This window comes from Octodon degus, unplaced genomic scaffold (assembly GCF_000260255.1).
Source record: "Octodon degus isolate 3935 unplaced genomic scaffold, OctDeg1.0 scaffold00020, whole genome shotgun sequence".
Lineage (NCBI taxonomy): Eukaryota > Metazoa > Chordata > Mammalia > Rodentia > Octodontidae > Octodon > Octodon degus.
Window position 1 is genome coordinate 16,498,906 of NW_004524596.1, and position 14,868 is coordinate 16,513,773.

At 43.6% G+C, this 14,868-nt stretch overlaps 1 protein-coding gene across 1 annotated transcript in view; it reads left to right on the top strand.

Moving 5' to 3' along the window:
- Msh2 (mutS homolog 2) overlaps positions 1 to 14,868 on the top strand; it is an 82,809-nt gene that overhangs the window by 59,867 nt on the left and 8,074 nt on the right. Inside the window, exons 7-11 of the mRNA XM_012513898.2 lie at positions 5,758 to 5,957; positions 7,957 to 8,107; positions 10,861 to 10,958; positions 12,600 to 12,845; positions 14,153 to 14,357. Of these exons, the coding sequence (XP_012369352.1) occupies positions 5,758 to 5,957; positions 7,957 to 8,107; positions 10,861 to 10,958; positions 12,600 to 12,845; positions 14,153 to 14,357 (900 nt within the window). The remainder of the gene's footprint in view (positions 1 to 5,757; positions 5,958 to 7,956; positions 8,108 to 10,860; positions 10,959 to 12,599; positions 12,846 to 14,152; positions 14,358 to 14,868) is intronic.

Genomic DNA, 14,868 nt, shown 5'->3' on the forward strand with positions numbered 1-14,868 from the left:
ATTTATTTATTTATTTATTGTATGTGTGTGGCCAGCTCAGCCCACCAGGGGGCGGGGCTGGTTGGCATGTGGTGCTGGGGATTGAACCGCAGTCCCTGTGCTTCTGCTAAGCTTGTTCTAAGTAAGTAGGTGCTTTAGACCACTGAGCCATCTCACCAGCTTCTCTCTTTCTTTCTAAATCAAACTCAGGACCTTGCACATGTCAGGCAGGCTGAGCTATGTCCTCAACCCTTGTTGTGTTTTCTTCGTAACAGAATTCCTGTCTTTGACCAATTTTGGAAAATTATCAGTTATTATTTTTCAGAATATTGTGTTCTGTCTTCACTTTCTGAAACTGTGAATGAATATGGTAGACGTTGCTGCCACGGGTCCCAGTGCCGCTGCCTTGGGGATTACACGCGTTGTTCTGGTTCTCTGGGTCTCCAGCTCTAATGTGTTGTTTAACTGGTCCATTGGTTCCTCCAACCCTAATCCCAGCAATTACGATTTTTATTTATAAAAGTTATTTGGCTCAACTTTAGCTTTACCTGTTTTTTAAAGTTCCCCTTATTTCTTTAAATATTTTAATATACATATGTATTCCTTATCTAAAATTTGGGGGTGTTTTATTTGTTCACTTGTTTATGCTTGGTGCTGGGGGTAAACCCAGGGCCTTGCGTGTTCTGTCCATATGCTCTGTACTGAACTCTACCTCCAGCTCTTTCCTGGGTTTTAATCTGCTCTTTGAATGTGTTGAAACTTACTTTGAGTAGGGGAGGAAGCCCTTACTCTGGGTGGCTTGTTTTTCTTGGGTTTTGTGTGTTTATACCGTGAAATCTAGTTTAGGTAAACTTGATGCCCGTCGTATGGGCGTGTTGTAGGTCTTCTCCCAGACACACTGGTTTTGCTTTTTTGACAGACACCAGCAATATAATTAGCCAAAGAAACACTTTCCTTAATATTGGGGGTTGAACCTAGGGCCCCCCTTGAGGCAACCCCCGACCTGCACCTCTAGCCATAACAGATTTTTTATTTAGAGAGAGGGTCTCACTGAGTTGCCCAGACTGTCCTTAAAACTTGTGACCCTTCTGCCTCTGCCTGCCCATTAGCCGGGATTAGAGGCAATACCCGGCTGGGAGGATCATTAGCTTCTGAACCTGGAGCTTTCTAGGTTTATAATTGTGAAGGTTCAGCTGCTAGAATAAAAGCTCAGGATAGGTACTAGCAGCTTACGCAAGATGAGAGGTTTGGTGTTCATAAAAGTCAGCAGCACCAGGCTGGCTTGTAGGCAGGTGGCTCCTCTCTGTCTCGGACCAGGCTGTTGCTCTGCCACCTGGAGCCCCGGGGATTTGCCGCCCTCTTCAGAGCACAGGGTGCTTAATGTTCATCACAGCCAGTGGGAGACCACACACTCTCAAGTATTCCACATTATTTCTGTTCAGCAGCCTACATCTAGCTGCAAGGGAAACTGGAAAGTGTATTTTGTGGTTAGTTATATTCTCTGCTAAGGAGGATCACTTTTATTTATTTATTTATTTATTTTTTTTGTGGAACTGGGGATTGAACTCAGGCCCTTGTGCTTGCGAAGCAAGTGCTTATGCTACTGAGCCATCTCCCTGGCCCCAAAAGTTCAGAAGGATTTTTTTTGGCTGGCTCAGCGTGCCTTAAGGGCAGGTCTGGTACGGCATGAGGATCTGGGAGTGGCACCACAGCATCCTGAGCCTGAGTGCTTTGGTTAACAGACGCTTAAAATCCTGAGCTAATGGGCAGGCCCTCATGGAGGATCACTTTTCATCACTGTAGCAGGAGGGCATAATAGGAAAAGCCAACAAGTAGCATCCTTTTTTACTGCAGCGCAAATGGTACATCATTGGAACCTAAACTCTGGTGTTGGTAAACTTTTACTCACTGGTTGTCAGGGAGACTGTTGTGCCCTGTCGGTTCTCCCCAGTGGCCTAGGCTGACAGAGACAGGTTTCCTTTTGGCTGCCATTTATCATGCATGGAATCTAAAAACTGTCCTTCTAGCTTTCTGCAGTATTTTACTCTGTGCTTTGTGTAGGGACCTGTAGTTTTCTAAACTTAATTTGTACATTTATTTAGAAAAAGGCTTGTGATATTTACCCAGTATATTTCAGGTAGTGGAGCTTTTAAAATAATTATTAGAGACATCTAGTAGCTGGGCATGGTGACTCAGGCCTGTAGTCTCAGCCCCTGGGAGGCTGAGAGAGGAGCATTTTGAGTTTGAGGTGAGCCAGAGCCACTTAGTGAGACCCTGACTCACAAAGCCAAAAGCAAAATGAAAACCATTAAAACAATTAATGGGGACCAGGGAGATGGCTCAGTAGGATAAGTGCTTGACTGGCAAACACAAGAATCTGAGTTCAATCCCCGGTTCCGCAAAAATAAATAAATAAATAATAATAATAATAATAATAATAATGGCTTCTATATTTGTTTTCTCTTATATGCCTTTTCTCTGATTATATCAAATCTTTATACTCTGATTAGAGCAATTTGATTTCAAAAGAATCTTTGCTGTTACTTTATTAATTTAATGATGCTGCGTAGGACCTAGCTTTGCATGCCTGTTCTTTTCATCTTGTTTCATCCCATTTTTTGAGCTCCAAGCCTGTTCCCTCTGTCCCGTCTCCTTTACTGTACCTGATGTGCTACGCAGGCATGTCTAGTCCGTAGGCAGGTGGCACTGTGAGAAACACAGCTAGCGAAGATCAGTGGTTAGATTCAGTGTGTGTGTGTGTGTGTGTGTGTGTGTGTGTGTGTGTGTTTTGCGGAACCAGGGATTGAACTCTGGCCCTTGCGCTCTCCAGGTAAGTGCTTATTCTACTGCGCCATCTCCCCGGCCTCATTCAGTATTGACCTTACGGGAAATTTGTTTTGATTCTTGTCCAGCTTGGTTTGTGACCAAAATTGTGGAGAGAATTAAGTTTGTGAATCTACACATCAGTATATGTTCTTTTTTTTTTTTTTGCGTTACCAGGGATTGAACTCGGGGCCTTACGCTTGCCAGGCAGACGCTTATTCTACTGATCTCTCTCCCCCACCCCCTTTAATGTATTTGGTATGGGATCTCACTATGCAGCTCAGACTCATGTTGCTCCTCCTCAGCTTCCCCAGCGCTGGGATTACGGGCGTGCACCACCACTCCTGGTCTCGCGCCCAGGGGTGAGCCAGTCCAACACTACGGACTGAACCCGGTGCCTGCGCTTACCTAAATAGGCACTTAGTCTGCTTAGCTATCTTGTTGGCCTTCTTTGTATTTTATTTATTTATTTATTTATTTATTTATTTATTTATTTATTTGGTAGGGTCTCACTGTGTAGCCCAGGCTAGCCTTGAGCTCCTGGCAGTCCTCCTGCTTCACACTCCCAAGTGCTGAGATTTTCACTACGCCCAGCTTCAATCCACCATTGTAGTATTGTTTTCTCACTGGGAGTTATTATAACCCTTGGTCCTTGTTTCTAGATAGTCTATGCTACCTATTTAATTAACCACATTCTAGTATACTGATAAACCACTGTACAATATTGTGTTTTCCCGTCTTCAGATTTTGCTGTGAGGGCTAAATCCGCCCAGATCCAGGCCTGTCTCATTATTTGTCTCTGCTGCATTATTTCCTGGGATTGAATTTCTAGAAGCGCTGTCAAATAATAAAACATCTGCACCTCACTGTGTGTTTTTCCCATTTTTAAACGTTACACCAGCTTAGATTCTCACCCAGCGTGAGTGAATACGCTGATTTCACGGAAGCCTCACTAATACTTCAGTGATTGTTTCATTTTCTTTAAAAACCAGGTGGGATCACTGCCTGCAAAGACTTACATCTGTGTGCCGTGCTCACTGCTGTGTTACACTTAAATATTTATGTCTTTTATTGTTAGAGCATTTCCCTATGGTGACTTTACTACTTCTTTTCACATCTGAATTTAAGAGGTTTGTACCTGCCCATTTAAAATTGTCGAGCCTCAGGGCCAGCCAAATAGCTCAGCAGATTAAAGCGCCTGCTTAGGCAGACGCCGGAGCCTGGAGTTCAGTCCCCTGGGTGCGCTGAGACGGCACTTGAGACTGGGCATGGTGGCGCACGTCTGTAATCCCAGCACTTGGGAGGCAGAAAACAGGAGGAGCTCTACGAGTCCGATCTGTGTAGTGAGACCCTGAACACCCTGCCCTCAAATACAAGAATAAATAAATTGTTGAGTCTCCTTTTTTTGTTGGTTTAAATATTTCTTTCTTTTTTGCTAGCTTTCTGTGATTTGACTTTAAATCCTTATTTGTCTAGTTTACTTTAGGTATGTGAATATGGGGTTTGATTAAGTGGGTACTAATTAGGAGCAATTTATCTCAACTGCACTTACTGAATGTTTTTGTCATCTTGTTTTAGAAAACTGACTCACTCTCATTATAAGCTTTTATCTGTAATTGCCTATCTAATAGTTGTTAATGCCTGGGAAAGACAGGCTTCGTTCTGCTTTAATGATCTTTTATTTTATAGTCTTCTTTAAATTTTAGTCATTGTTTCCATAAAAGATTCTTTTTTTTTTTCATAAAAGATTCTTGATGGGCATGGACAACTGTTACTGTTTGACTTAGTTTTCATATTTTAACTCTTCACCTTGCATTTCTTTTAAATCTTCCAGCAGATTGATTTATAAAGGGCCTGTATAATCAGGATTCTGCTTGTACATATCTTGTGTGTGTTTTTGCTGTTGTAAATGAACCGTTTTTCATTGTGGGCTCTTGTTGGTTAATACTGGGAAGAACTTAGTAAAACCAAGTATACAAAGGGTGGTCGCGGTGGTTTTTGTTTTTTGAGACAGGATCTTTTTGTAGTTCGGGCTGGCGCTGAACTCCCTGCTCACCTCGAGTGCCAAGACAACAGGGCGTGTTGCAAAGCCCGCCTAAGACCGTGTTTTTAAATCATGGGAGTTTGATGAACTGTTAGTTGAAAGGAAAAAGCTCTCGGGCTGGGCAAGTAGCGAGTGGCGGGATCCTGGCCTAGCGAGGCACTCTGGTAGTGTGCCCGCCCAGCACACCTCGCGCCTGGGCTCACGCACCAGTGCTCCGCATCCCCCCACCCGCAGCTCCCCGGCTTCTCAGAGGTAAGAGTTTTTGTTTTTGTTTCCTCAGGGGTAAGTTTTTGATATTGCTAAGATAGATCTTTGGTTTTACTAAAGCCACACATCCTGCTGCAGGTTTTGAGCACCAAACATTATTTAGTAATATTTAGGGAAAGTAAGAATAAAGAATACTGTTGGAGGCATGTGTGTCATTAACACTACTACATATGAATAATTTTGTATGTCTATAGTCTTTTTTTTTTTTTTTTGCGGAACCAGGGATTGAACTCAGACCCTTGTGCTTTCCAGGGAAGCGCTTATTCTACTGAGCCAATTTCCCGGCCCAGTTTTGTATATCTAGAACCTGATATGCAGAGTATTATTTCTCTCATTATTTAGAAACTCTTTAATTGTTATGACTGATTTATAGGTAGTAAGCCATTGAACTTAAAGCATTAGCCAAACCTAGATTGCGTAGATCTGCTTGACGTGGTGGTGGGTGCCTGTAATCTCAGCACTTTGGGAAGTTGAGGCTGAGAGATCACAAGTTTGAGCTCAGCCTGGGTGGTTTCAGGGATACCCTGTCCCAAATTTTAAAACAAAAAAGATTTTGAAAGAGAGCTGAGGCAGTGGCCCAAAGCAAAGGTGTCTAGGGCTTGATCCCTAAGTCTGCCTTGCCAAAAAAGGGAGTCGGGGAAGAGGAAAATGAAAATATTTGCTTCACCATTTTTATCTTTACCCATTATTGACATAATTAGCTATTCCCTCTGCTTACAGGTAGAAAACCATGAATTCCTTGTAAAACCTTCCTTTGACCCAAATCTGAGTGAATTAAGAGAAGTAATGGATGACTTGGAAAAGAAGATGCAGTCCACGCTGATCAGCGCAGCTCGAGAGCTCGGTAGGAATCAGGCTTTGGAGGGTTCAATAATACTTTTGTCTGCACAGTGTCCACAGTGGTGCTACGGTGGTCGTGCTGACTTCCCTCCCCACGAGGACGCCTCTGCTGAGTGGAAACTGCCCAAAGGCTCATGTGTGGCATCTTTACATGAGGCCTTTTTTAATGCCACTCTCAAGCCAAGCATGGTATTGCACTCCTGTAATCGCAGTGCTGTGTAAGGCATTGTAAGTTCAAACCAGGCATGCATGACTTAGCTAGAGCGTCTCTCACAGTTAAAATATTAAAAACGGGCTGGGGATGGAGGTCAGCGCAGAATCCCAGAGTTCAATCCTTAGTGCACACAAATTTTTTTCATGTACAGTGTGTCGTCCTGTGCTTTAAAGCTATTGAAGTCTGTTTTCCTCATTTTTTAGCGAAGGATATTAAGACTTCAAGAGTTTAAGTTGCGTGGAAGTTACTGTATAACTTACTAGTAAGTTTAAGTACTCACAGATTCATAGTATATTAATTTGGCCGGAAAAGTTTTCTTTTGTTATGTTAATTGTTGCCTATCCTTGGTCTTTCTTACTAAATAAATGTTTGTATTATGTTTAATTCCATTTTAGAATTAAGTGAGTTTGTTTTGTTAAAAGTTCTCTGGAAAGCAGTGGGATCAGCACTCAGCCTGAATAGCCAGTGGGATCAGCACTCAGCCTGAATAGCCAGTGGGATCAGCACTCAGCCTGAATAGCCAGTGCCTGGGTTGGGTGGAGGCTGGTGGGAAAGTGCTTGCCTGGCATGTTCGAGGCCCCCGGTTCAAGACCAGCACCAAGGGAAAAGCCACTGAGTAGCGTGTAAGAGGAGGAGACGGGGAACGGAAAGCCCGAGTCCGCGTTGTACTGTGGAGCTTCTTTGTGAAGCTACTTAAAGGTTACTTAATTTCCCTGGTCTTTAGCCCTTCGAGAAAGCATAAGATTAATAAGTAATCGTCTCTATACTTTGGGGACATGATCCGCATTTAAATAAGGTGGTTGTCAGGGAGTTAAGTGAGTACAGTGTGTATTTTTGTAAATACAGTCCCATTTCTCATGTTTAGAGGTGCTGCTGCTCACGGGACACAGAAGCGTGCGTGCATGCGTGCGTGCGCATGCATGGCAAGCGCTCTGAGATCCTCCAGTGTGGGCCTTTGGCTGGAGACTTTGAGTCCAGCCCCTTGCAGTCTTCCCAGTGAGCTGCTGCTCTCCTGTCAGCGTTCGCCGTTTTTGGGTGCATCTGTCTGTACTGTGCTTTTCCTCCCGGTGAAGTGAGGCCCGCCCTGAATTGCTTGCCACTAATCACTCACTTGCTATTCTTCAAATAAAATTGAGAAATGATTTTCCCCGCTACTTGTGGTCTAAAGACCATGATGAATGAAGTTATGAAGAGAGAACATAATGATAAAAGTGGAAAAATCTTAGATGTAAAGTTCAAATTGATCAGTCAAGGTGATTTTTGCCTTGTGAAATTTTTTATGTATAAGTTTTCATTGTCAGAATCTCAAGTTTCTTTTTGGAAATTGCATTTGGTCGCTTGATACCCTAGTCAGTTCTAAAGTAAGGCTTCTGTTAAGAAAAGAAGCCTCCTGTGCGGCTGCACAGTGTGGGCGCCCACTGTCACCACCTTCTGGGCCCCGACTGCTACCCATGTGGGGTCCGGGGCCTTGCCGTCTGAAGCTCATGCGTACAGGAGAGCTGTAGGACTACAGATAAACCAATTCTTGTGGGTTGTGGTTGGCCAGTGGTTTTGTGGAATCGAGTTTGATACCAAGGCCTCATGCAGCGGGGCGAGGGACAATGCTGAGCTACATCCCAGGCCCTAGGCGGGCTTTGGATCTTTTCTGTAGATAACATTAATTTCCAGCATGCTGTCATATAGTAAAAGTAAATGTTTCAGAACTCTTATGTTTACTGAAGTTTGAACACTTACATTAAAAATGACTAGGGATATTTATGACATCCTTATTTTCTTCCTGGTCATAAAGGATTGGATCCCGGCAAACAGATTAAGTTGGATTCCAGTGCACAGTTTGGATATTACTTTCGTGTAACCTGTAAGGAAGAAAAAGTCCTCCGTAACAATAAAAATTTTAGTACAGTGGATATCCAGAAGAACGGCGTTAAGTTTACCAACAGGTTTGTACAGCTGTACTGTACTGTTAAGCCCATAGTAGTTCCATGGCTTCTGAAATGTAGATGTTCTAGGAGAAAGAGGATTTTATCTTATGTATTATTTATTAATATAAGGCACTGGGTAAGAGTCAAGCTTTAGGGTGAGGGATTTATGTCAGTGGTACAGCACCTGCCTGGCAAGTGTGAGTCCTGGGTTTGATTCCCAGTGCTTCTCCACTCCCCCAAAAAAGGCTTTATTTTTTCTGAAGACTATTCAGATGTCCTAACCCCGTTTGTTTAGTAATTCATCTCTTCCTCATTGACAGAAGTGGAACTTTGGGTCTATTTAAGACTGTTCTTTTTCCCTTAGCTGTCTCGCTGTCTTTTTTTACTTTTCTGTATTCAGGACAGGGTCTCATTACGTAGATCGGACTTGTAGTGATTCTGCTATTTTCAGCATCCCAGGTGCTGGGGTTACCACCATGCCCAGATCTCACAGCACAGCAGAGATTGAGGCCGGCCCCTCACCATCTTTTATAAATACACAGTTTTTTTTTGTTTTTGTTTTTTTTTTTTTTGCATACCAGATCACTTTATTGGGCTTGGGAGTAGGCAAAAGCTGCTGAAAAAACGCCTCCCACAAGACCTGATACCCCTGGCTTGGCTGAATCTCTCTGGGTCTGCTGTGGCCAAGAGACTTAGAGTTCTTATTTTATGTTACATTTCCATATTCCTTGGACCTAGTTCCTCTGCATGTGTTGCTGTTTATCAAATTAAAGTTCTTCTGGTATTTGTAAGTTTAGGGAGGTGACCGCCAGCCTTCAGGAGGCCAGCTGTAGCTTTTTTGTCATGTTCCATGTTGTAAAACAAGGTTAACAACTTTTTTCCTACCTTTTCCCTTGTCATCTTGGAAAACCCCTGGTGCAAGTTATTTATAGGTTAAAGAAAATTTTATTTTTAAACATATTCTGTGATTTACTGAGGGGGCATTTACTTTTCTCCTTTGCTGCTTAGAACCTGTGGTCGGGCTTCCTCGCCCCTCTCATGTTCCCAGCGCAGGGCCGTTGATGAGCAGAGGCTCCCAGTTCGTCCGTCTGTGTAACAAGTACTTTGCTAGGTGCAGACATTGTTCTGATCCTTAGACACACTAATAATACAAGCAGTCTATTTAATTTTTTCCTTAACTTTTTGAAATTGAAGTTTCAGTTACCAGGGGTTAAACAGCTAGTGATGCTAAAACCTAGATCGTCTGTTGCCAAATCTACTTTTTTTTTTTTTTTAGTGTATTGTAAAAAATAAGGGTTTATTGCAAACAATCAGAAACATTCCTATTAAAACACGGTTAATTTTGAGTTAGTCAATTTTTTTTTTGTTTGGTTTTGGTATGGGGACTTGAACTTAAATCTACTTTTATTGCTTATCCACCATACTATATCTTTCCTAGTTCAAGAAATGTGTGTACGTTGGCTTATGTAAGGCCAGCCCTTGGGCCTCAGAATCAGATCACCAGCGAGTCAGTCCTAACATACTCAAGGGAGATTGGACTGAGCCGTCCACATAGTCTAGAAGTCACAGAAACGTCCTTTTTGGATTTTTTTTTTTGTTAATGTATTTGGTTGTTAGGGGCTCACTCCCCAGCTTGGACTCATGGTGATCCTCCTGTTTCCAGTCTCCTCAGCGCTGGGATTACAGGCAGGAGATACCACACTGGGCCTCAGTGGCTCGATCAGTATGCCCTGGGGTGCGGCTGGCATGGCATGTGGCGCCAGGAACCAAGCTCCGGTCCCTGCGCTTGCCTAGGCAGGTGCTTTGGTCCACTGAGCTGCCTCACCTGCCCCTTCATTTCTTCATTCTGTGGACAAATTGAATGTGGTGCTCGACTCTGATCATTATAATCTCCCCTCCCCTGCCGCCGTCGTCCTTGGGCGCCTCCCGTGTCTGTCATCCAGATCAAACCCGAGACCTCCCTGCCTGCTCTCCTCCCACCTCGGCTTTCCGTCTCGCAGTTGCTCTTCCCTTCGGCCCGGTCCCACTTCATCCTGTGCTCGCCTCCTCACTTTGCTCAGTCCCTTCCCCTTGCCTGGTTCACAGCTGTCTTTTCTGTGCTGCTCCTGGCCCAGGTGCGTGGGCGTGGTAACTGGGGCCCCCCACTTCAGATGTGTCCCCCGCTTGCCCCTTACCTCTGTTTCTTTTTGTTCATCTTGATTTCATTCCCTTTCATGTTATTGAATTTCCCTTCGTTTTATTTCATCTTCATTATTTATATGTTAAGCTATAATTTTCATTTGCTCCTTAAATTAAGACTTAATTTTTAAACCATTTTCCTTTTTGAGTTTTCAGATCAAAAGATAAGTTACGCTACAGTAATGAGAAAAACCCTAGGTATTATTTTTAAAAAGAAGGATGAACTCCATCTTAAATAAGGATTCCACTTAAATATTTCATACAAGTCACAAATCAGGATTTTAATAATATAAGTGTCATAACAATAATTGTGTAACAGCATAAAAGGATTTAATGACAGGCCAGCGAGATAGGTCAGTAGAATAAGTGCTTGCCTGGCAAGTGCAAGGGCCTGAGTTCAATCCCTGGTTCCGCAAAAAAAAAAAAATTAATGGGCTGAGTTCCAGCCACATCTCTGCTTTACCTTCTTTCCCTTTTTCTGCTTCTATTTCCATTTTTAGTTAGCATTTTGATGCTTGACTGGACAAATAAATCAGATATGTGTTGTATAGGTGTTTGGATATTTTTACTAACACAGTTGTCTTGATTTACAGTAAGTTGTCCTCTCTGAATGAAGAATATACTAAAAATAAAGGCGAGTATGAAGAAGCCCAGGATGCCATAGTTAAAGAAATCGTCAACATATCTTCAGGTAATTTTATTAGAACCTGTACATTACATGTTCTGAGTATGACCTGTTTTTTTACTAATAGCAAAAGCATCAGGATGTTTAAAAGAGTGTTTTGTTACAAAGTCTGTGTGTTTTTTTTTTTAAGCCCTTATCTATGGGTTATTGCTGTAGGTTATAGAAAAAAAAGCACTGAAAAGCAAATATAATAAGACAAACTATTTTGAGTTCTTTGTGCTGTTTTATAGATTCTGTCTTATTTTCTTAGTCTACCATTTGAAATTATTTTCTCGTAATTAAAAGGGACAGCATAACTGGCATTATGGTATTGTTTTTTGAACAGGACCTGTGTGTGTTTGGCACAAGACAGGTGGCAGTGTAACCTGCAAACTAAGGCTGCCACCGTGTTGACTGTAACTTATTTGTCCTTTCAGAAGTGTCCAGGTGATCAAAGGTGGTGTCACTAGTTATGGGACGGATGACATTACATCAGGAATGACATCTCTGCTAATGTGCCACGTGACGTGAAATGCTAAAGACTGTATAAGCTCTTCGTTAGGATGCTTTTTTAGAAGAGTTACAAACCTGGCCTTGATTATTTGGAACTGTTGGACGTTTTCAAGTACAATAGTTAGAAGGGTTGGGGTGTGGCTCGGTGACAGAGCGCTGTATAGCGCACACAGTCCTGAGTTTGATCCCCAGGACTCATTTAATGTTTAATTCCTTTGGCAAGCATGGGGTTAGTGTACGGTCTTTCTTTTCCTTTTAAAATAATCTGTTAGGTAACAAAAGTCTGATGAAATAAGAAAACCTTGAACTTGGTCATTCATAAGTTAATTTTTATTGTCAAAACATTGTATCACTTTTAGGAGGAACAGAGGAGTCAAAAATGAGTCACATGTCTCTCCACCTGGTGAGCTCACCATGGTGCTGTCCTAAAATGGAATAAAGCACTTGCCCTGTGTGTCTAGGGAAGCCCGCGGCTGGTGTCCAAAGCGTTCTGTTACTGCAGCCCCTAGAACCCGTGCTGAAAACGTTGGGGATTGTTACTGTCTTCGCCTGCTTCATCCAGCCTGTGACCAGGGGCTTTGTTTTTGTTTTTTGGTGGAACCGGGGATTGAACTCGGGCCCTTGCGCTTGCCAGGGAAGCATTTATTCTGCTGAGCTATATCTCCGTCCTGTTTTAGTTTTAATGTTCTACCAGAATACAGTGTTGAAATGGCAGTTAGAGATGGGAACGTGGTGAAGTTCTCGGCGTGAGGTACTGACGGGGAGAAAGGAAAGCTCAGTGGACAGTGCAGTTTGCCGCGCCCCAGCCATGACCGCCCTGTCACAGCCCGCGCATTTCTTGTGTTGGTGGTGAGGTGCCTCCAGTTTTCAGGTTCTTAAAACTGCGGAAAAGTGTGTCAGCATTTGAGAGTGTGACATCTCACTCAGTTTTCTAAGAGGAGATACCAAAAAGTCTATTTTTGTTGAATGGTGTTTACATGAGAAGGAGGTAATGTACTAAAACATTTTGACTTCACAGTGAATTTTAGATGTTTTTCTTTTTCAACTTTGATTATGGCAGTTGCCCGGCAAGGAAGCAACATTTCTTCCTAAAGCTCACGTGTTTGCATTATTTGACATTGCTGTGTGCACTTTGTTCTTATTTCTACTGCACAGGCTACGTGGAACCCATGCAGTCCCTCAACGACGTGCTGGCCCAGCTGGATGCCGTGGTCAGCTTCGCGCACGTGTCCAACAGCGCGCCTGTGCCGTATGTGCGGCCTGTCATTCTGGAGAAAGGACAAGGAAGAATCATCCTGAAAGCGTCCAGACACGCTTGTGTCGAAGTTCAAGATGAAGTTGCATTTATTCCTAACGATGTGCACTTTGAAAAAGACAAACAGATGTTTCACATCATTACTGGTAAAACCACAAAGAAACTTAATTATGAGGGGCTGGTGAGATGGCTCAGTGGTCTAAAGCACCTACTTAGAACAAGCTTAACAAAGCACAGGGACCGCGGTTCAATCCCCCAGCACCACATGCCAGCCAGCCCCGCCCCCTGGTGGGCTGAGCTGGCCACACACACACACAAATAAATAAAATTTTAAAAAAAGAAACTTAATTATGAGCTTTTGGAGGTGTAACATTGCCCTTCTTTGTGTTAGATTAGAAATATGTTTTAAGTGGATGAAGGAAAGAAAGCTCAGTCCTTGACATTAGAAAAAGAACATGGCATTCATTCTATTTTGTAATATATTCACATTTGAAATAAAGGGGGGATTTGGAAAGGGGATTATAAAGCTTATGAGAATATTCCATTCACATGAAACTGTTATTCCAGGGCACCTCCTGTCACTCTCATAGGTCACTTGTGGCCCTTTTCAGTGTGGCGGTCATTGAAGGACAGGCAGAGTGGCTTCCAGAGGACCTCAGCATGGGGTGGCCGTTCTTTTCCAACAGGGCACCGTATTCATTCAAAAACATCTAAAATTCACTGTGAGGTCAAAATGTTTTAGTACATTAAACAGTGAAACTTCACTTACAGTGAAGCTCTGTAAAGCAGCTTTGTGGGGCCGGGGAGATGGCTTAGTAGAATAAGCGCTTCCCTAGCAAGTGCAAGGGCCTGAGTTCAAGCCCCAGTTCTGCTCCCCCCCCCAAAAAAAAAGAAAAACAGCAGCTTTGCATGTGTGTGTAGCATGTCACAGCTGAGGTGTTTCGAGGGTTCTTAATATTGTAGGAGAAAAGGGCAGTCAGTAAGTGTCCTGGCACAGATGCATAAATGGTGGAGATCATATTCTGCTTCCCCAAATTGGTTATTACGTGTTTATTTAATTTGACCCTCACAAATAAATTGCGCATTTGCCAAGCCAAGTGTCCTATCTTATCAGTCCATTCATTGTAACTAGGATCACTAATGATTAAGAATGGAATCGGTTAAGCCAGCAGGACTTTTCTGAAAGTCACTAACCTAACCCCTATCGTTTAATCAGGTAAAACAGATTGTTCTCTGGCTTAGCCGGATGAAAGGCCTAGTCCAAGGTTACCACCCTGAGCAGGGCCACCGTGGGCAGTGACGTCATTTCTGTCTTTCGGCAACCTCTGGTTCCACTTCTAGTTAGCTGTGTCAGCGCGGCTTCAGTAATTACTCACCATTGCTCAGTTTAGCGCTAGCAGTCCACTCGTTGCTACCAGAAATAACCTTGCCTTTCGAAATATTTGCTTTGTAGGCCCCAATATGGGAGGTAAATCCACATACATTCGCCAGACTGGGGTGATAGTACTTATGGCTCAAATTGGCTGTTTTGTGCCGTGTGAGGCGGCGGAGGTGTCCATCGTGGACTGCATCCTGGCGCGGGTGGGGGCCGGCGACAGCCAGTTGAAGGGAGTCTCCACGTTCATGGCCGAGATGCTGGAGACCGCTTCCATCCTCAGGTGAGCAGGCTGTAAGCTTTATGTACCTTAAAGGGTCACGGGAGCTGGCGCAATGACACATGCCTGGAGTCTGGGCAACTTTGGAGGTTAAGTCTGGAGACTGATTTAAGCCCAGGAGGTCAAGATGAGCCTGAGCCACACAGAGAAAGCCCTTATATCCAAAAGGGGGAGATGCTGGGCGTTGGGGAGCATATCTGTTATTCCAGTTACCTACAAGGCTGAGGCAGGAGGATTGCATTTCAGAGCCAGCCTGGGGGACTGAATAACATCCCTTCTCAAATTTTTTAACAATGTGGGGTCCAGGGATGTAGTTGAGTGGTAGAGCAGTTGCCTGACATAGGTGAGAGCCTGGGTTCAATTCCCAGGACCACGTCAAAGTGGGTGAGGGGTTGGATACTGGTGCTAGCTGTAGATGTGTTGGTGGGGTCCTGGGGATGGGACGCACGGGCCAATGGCTGCCAGGTAAGCACACTACCATGAGTTCAGTCCCCAGCCCAAGCACTGTGATTGT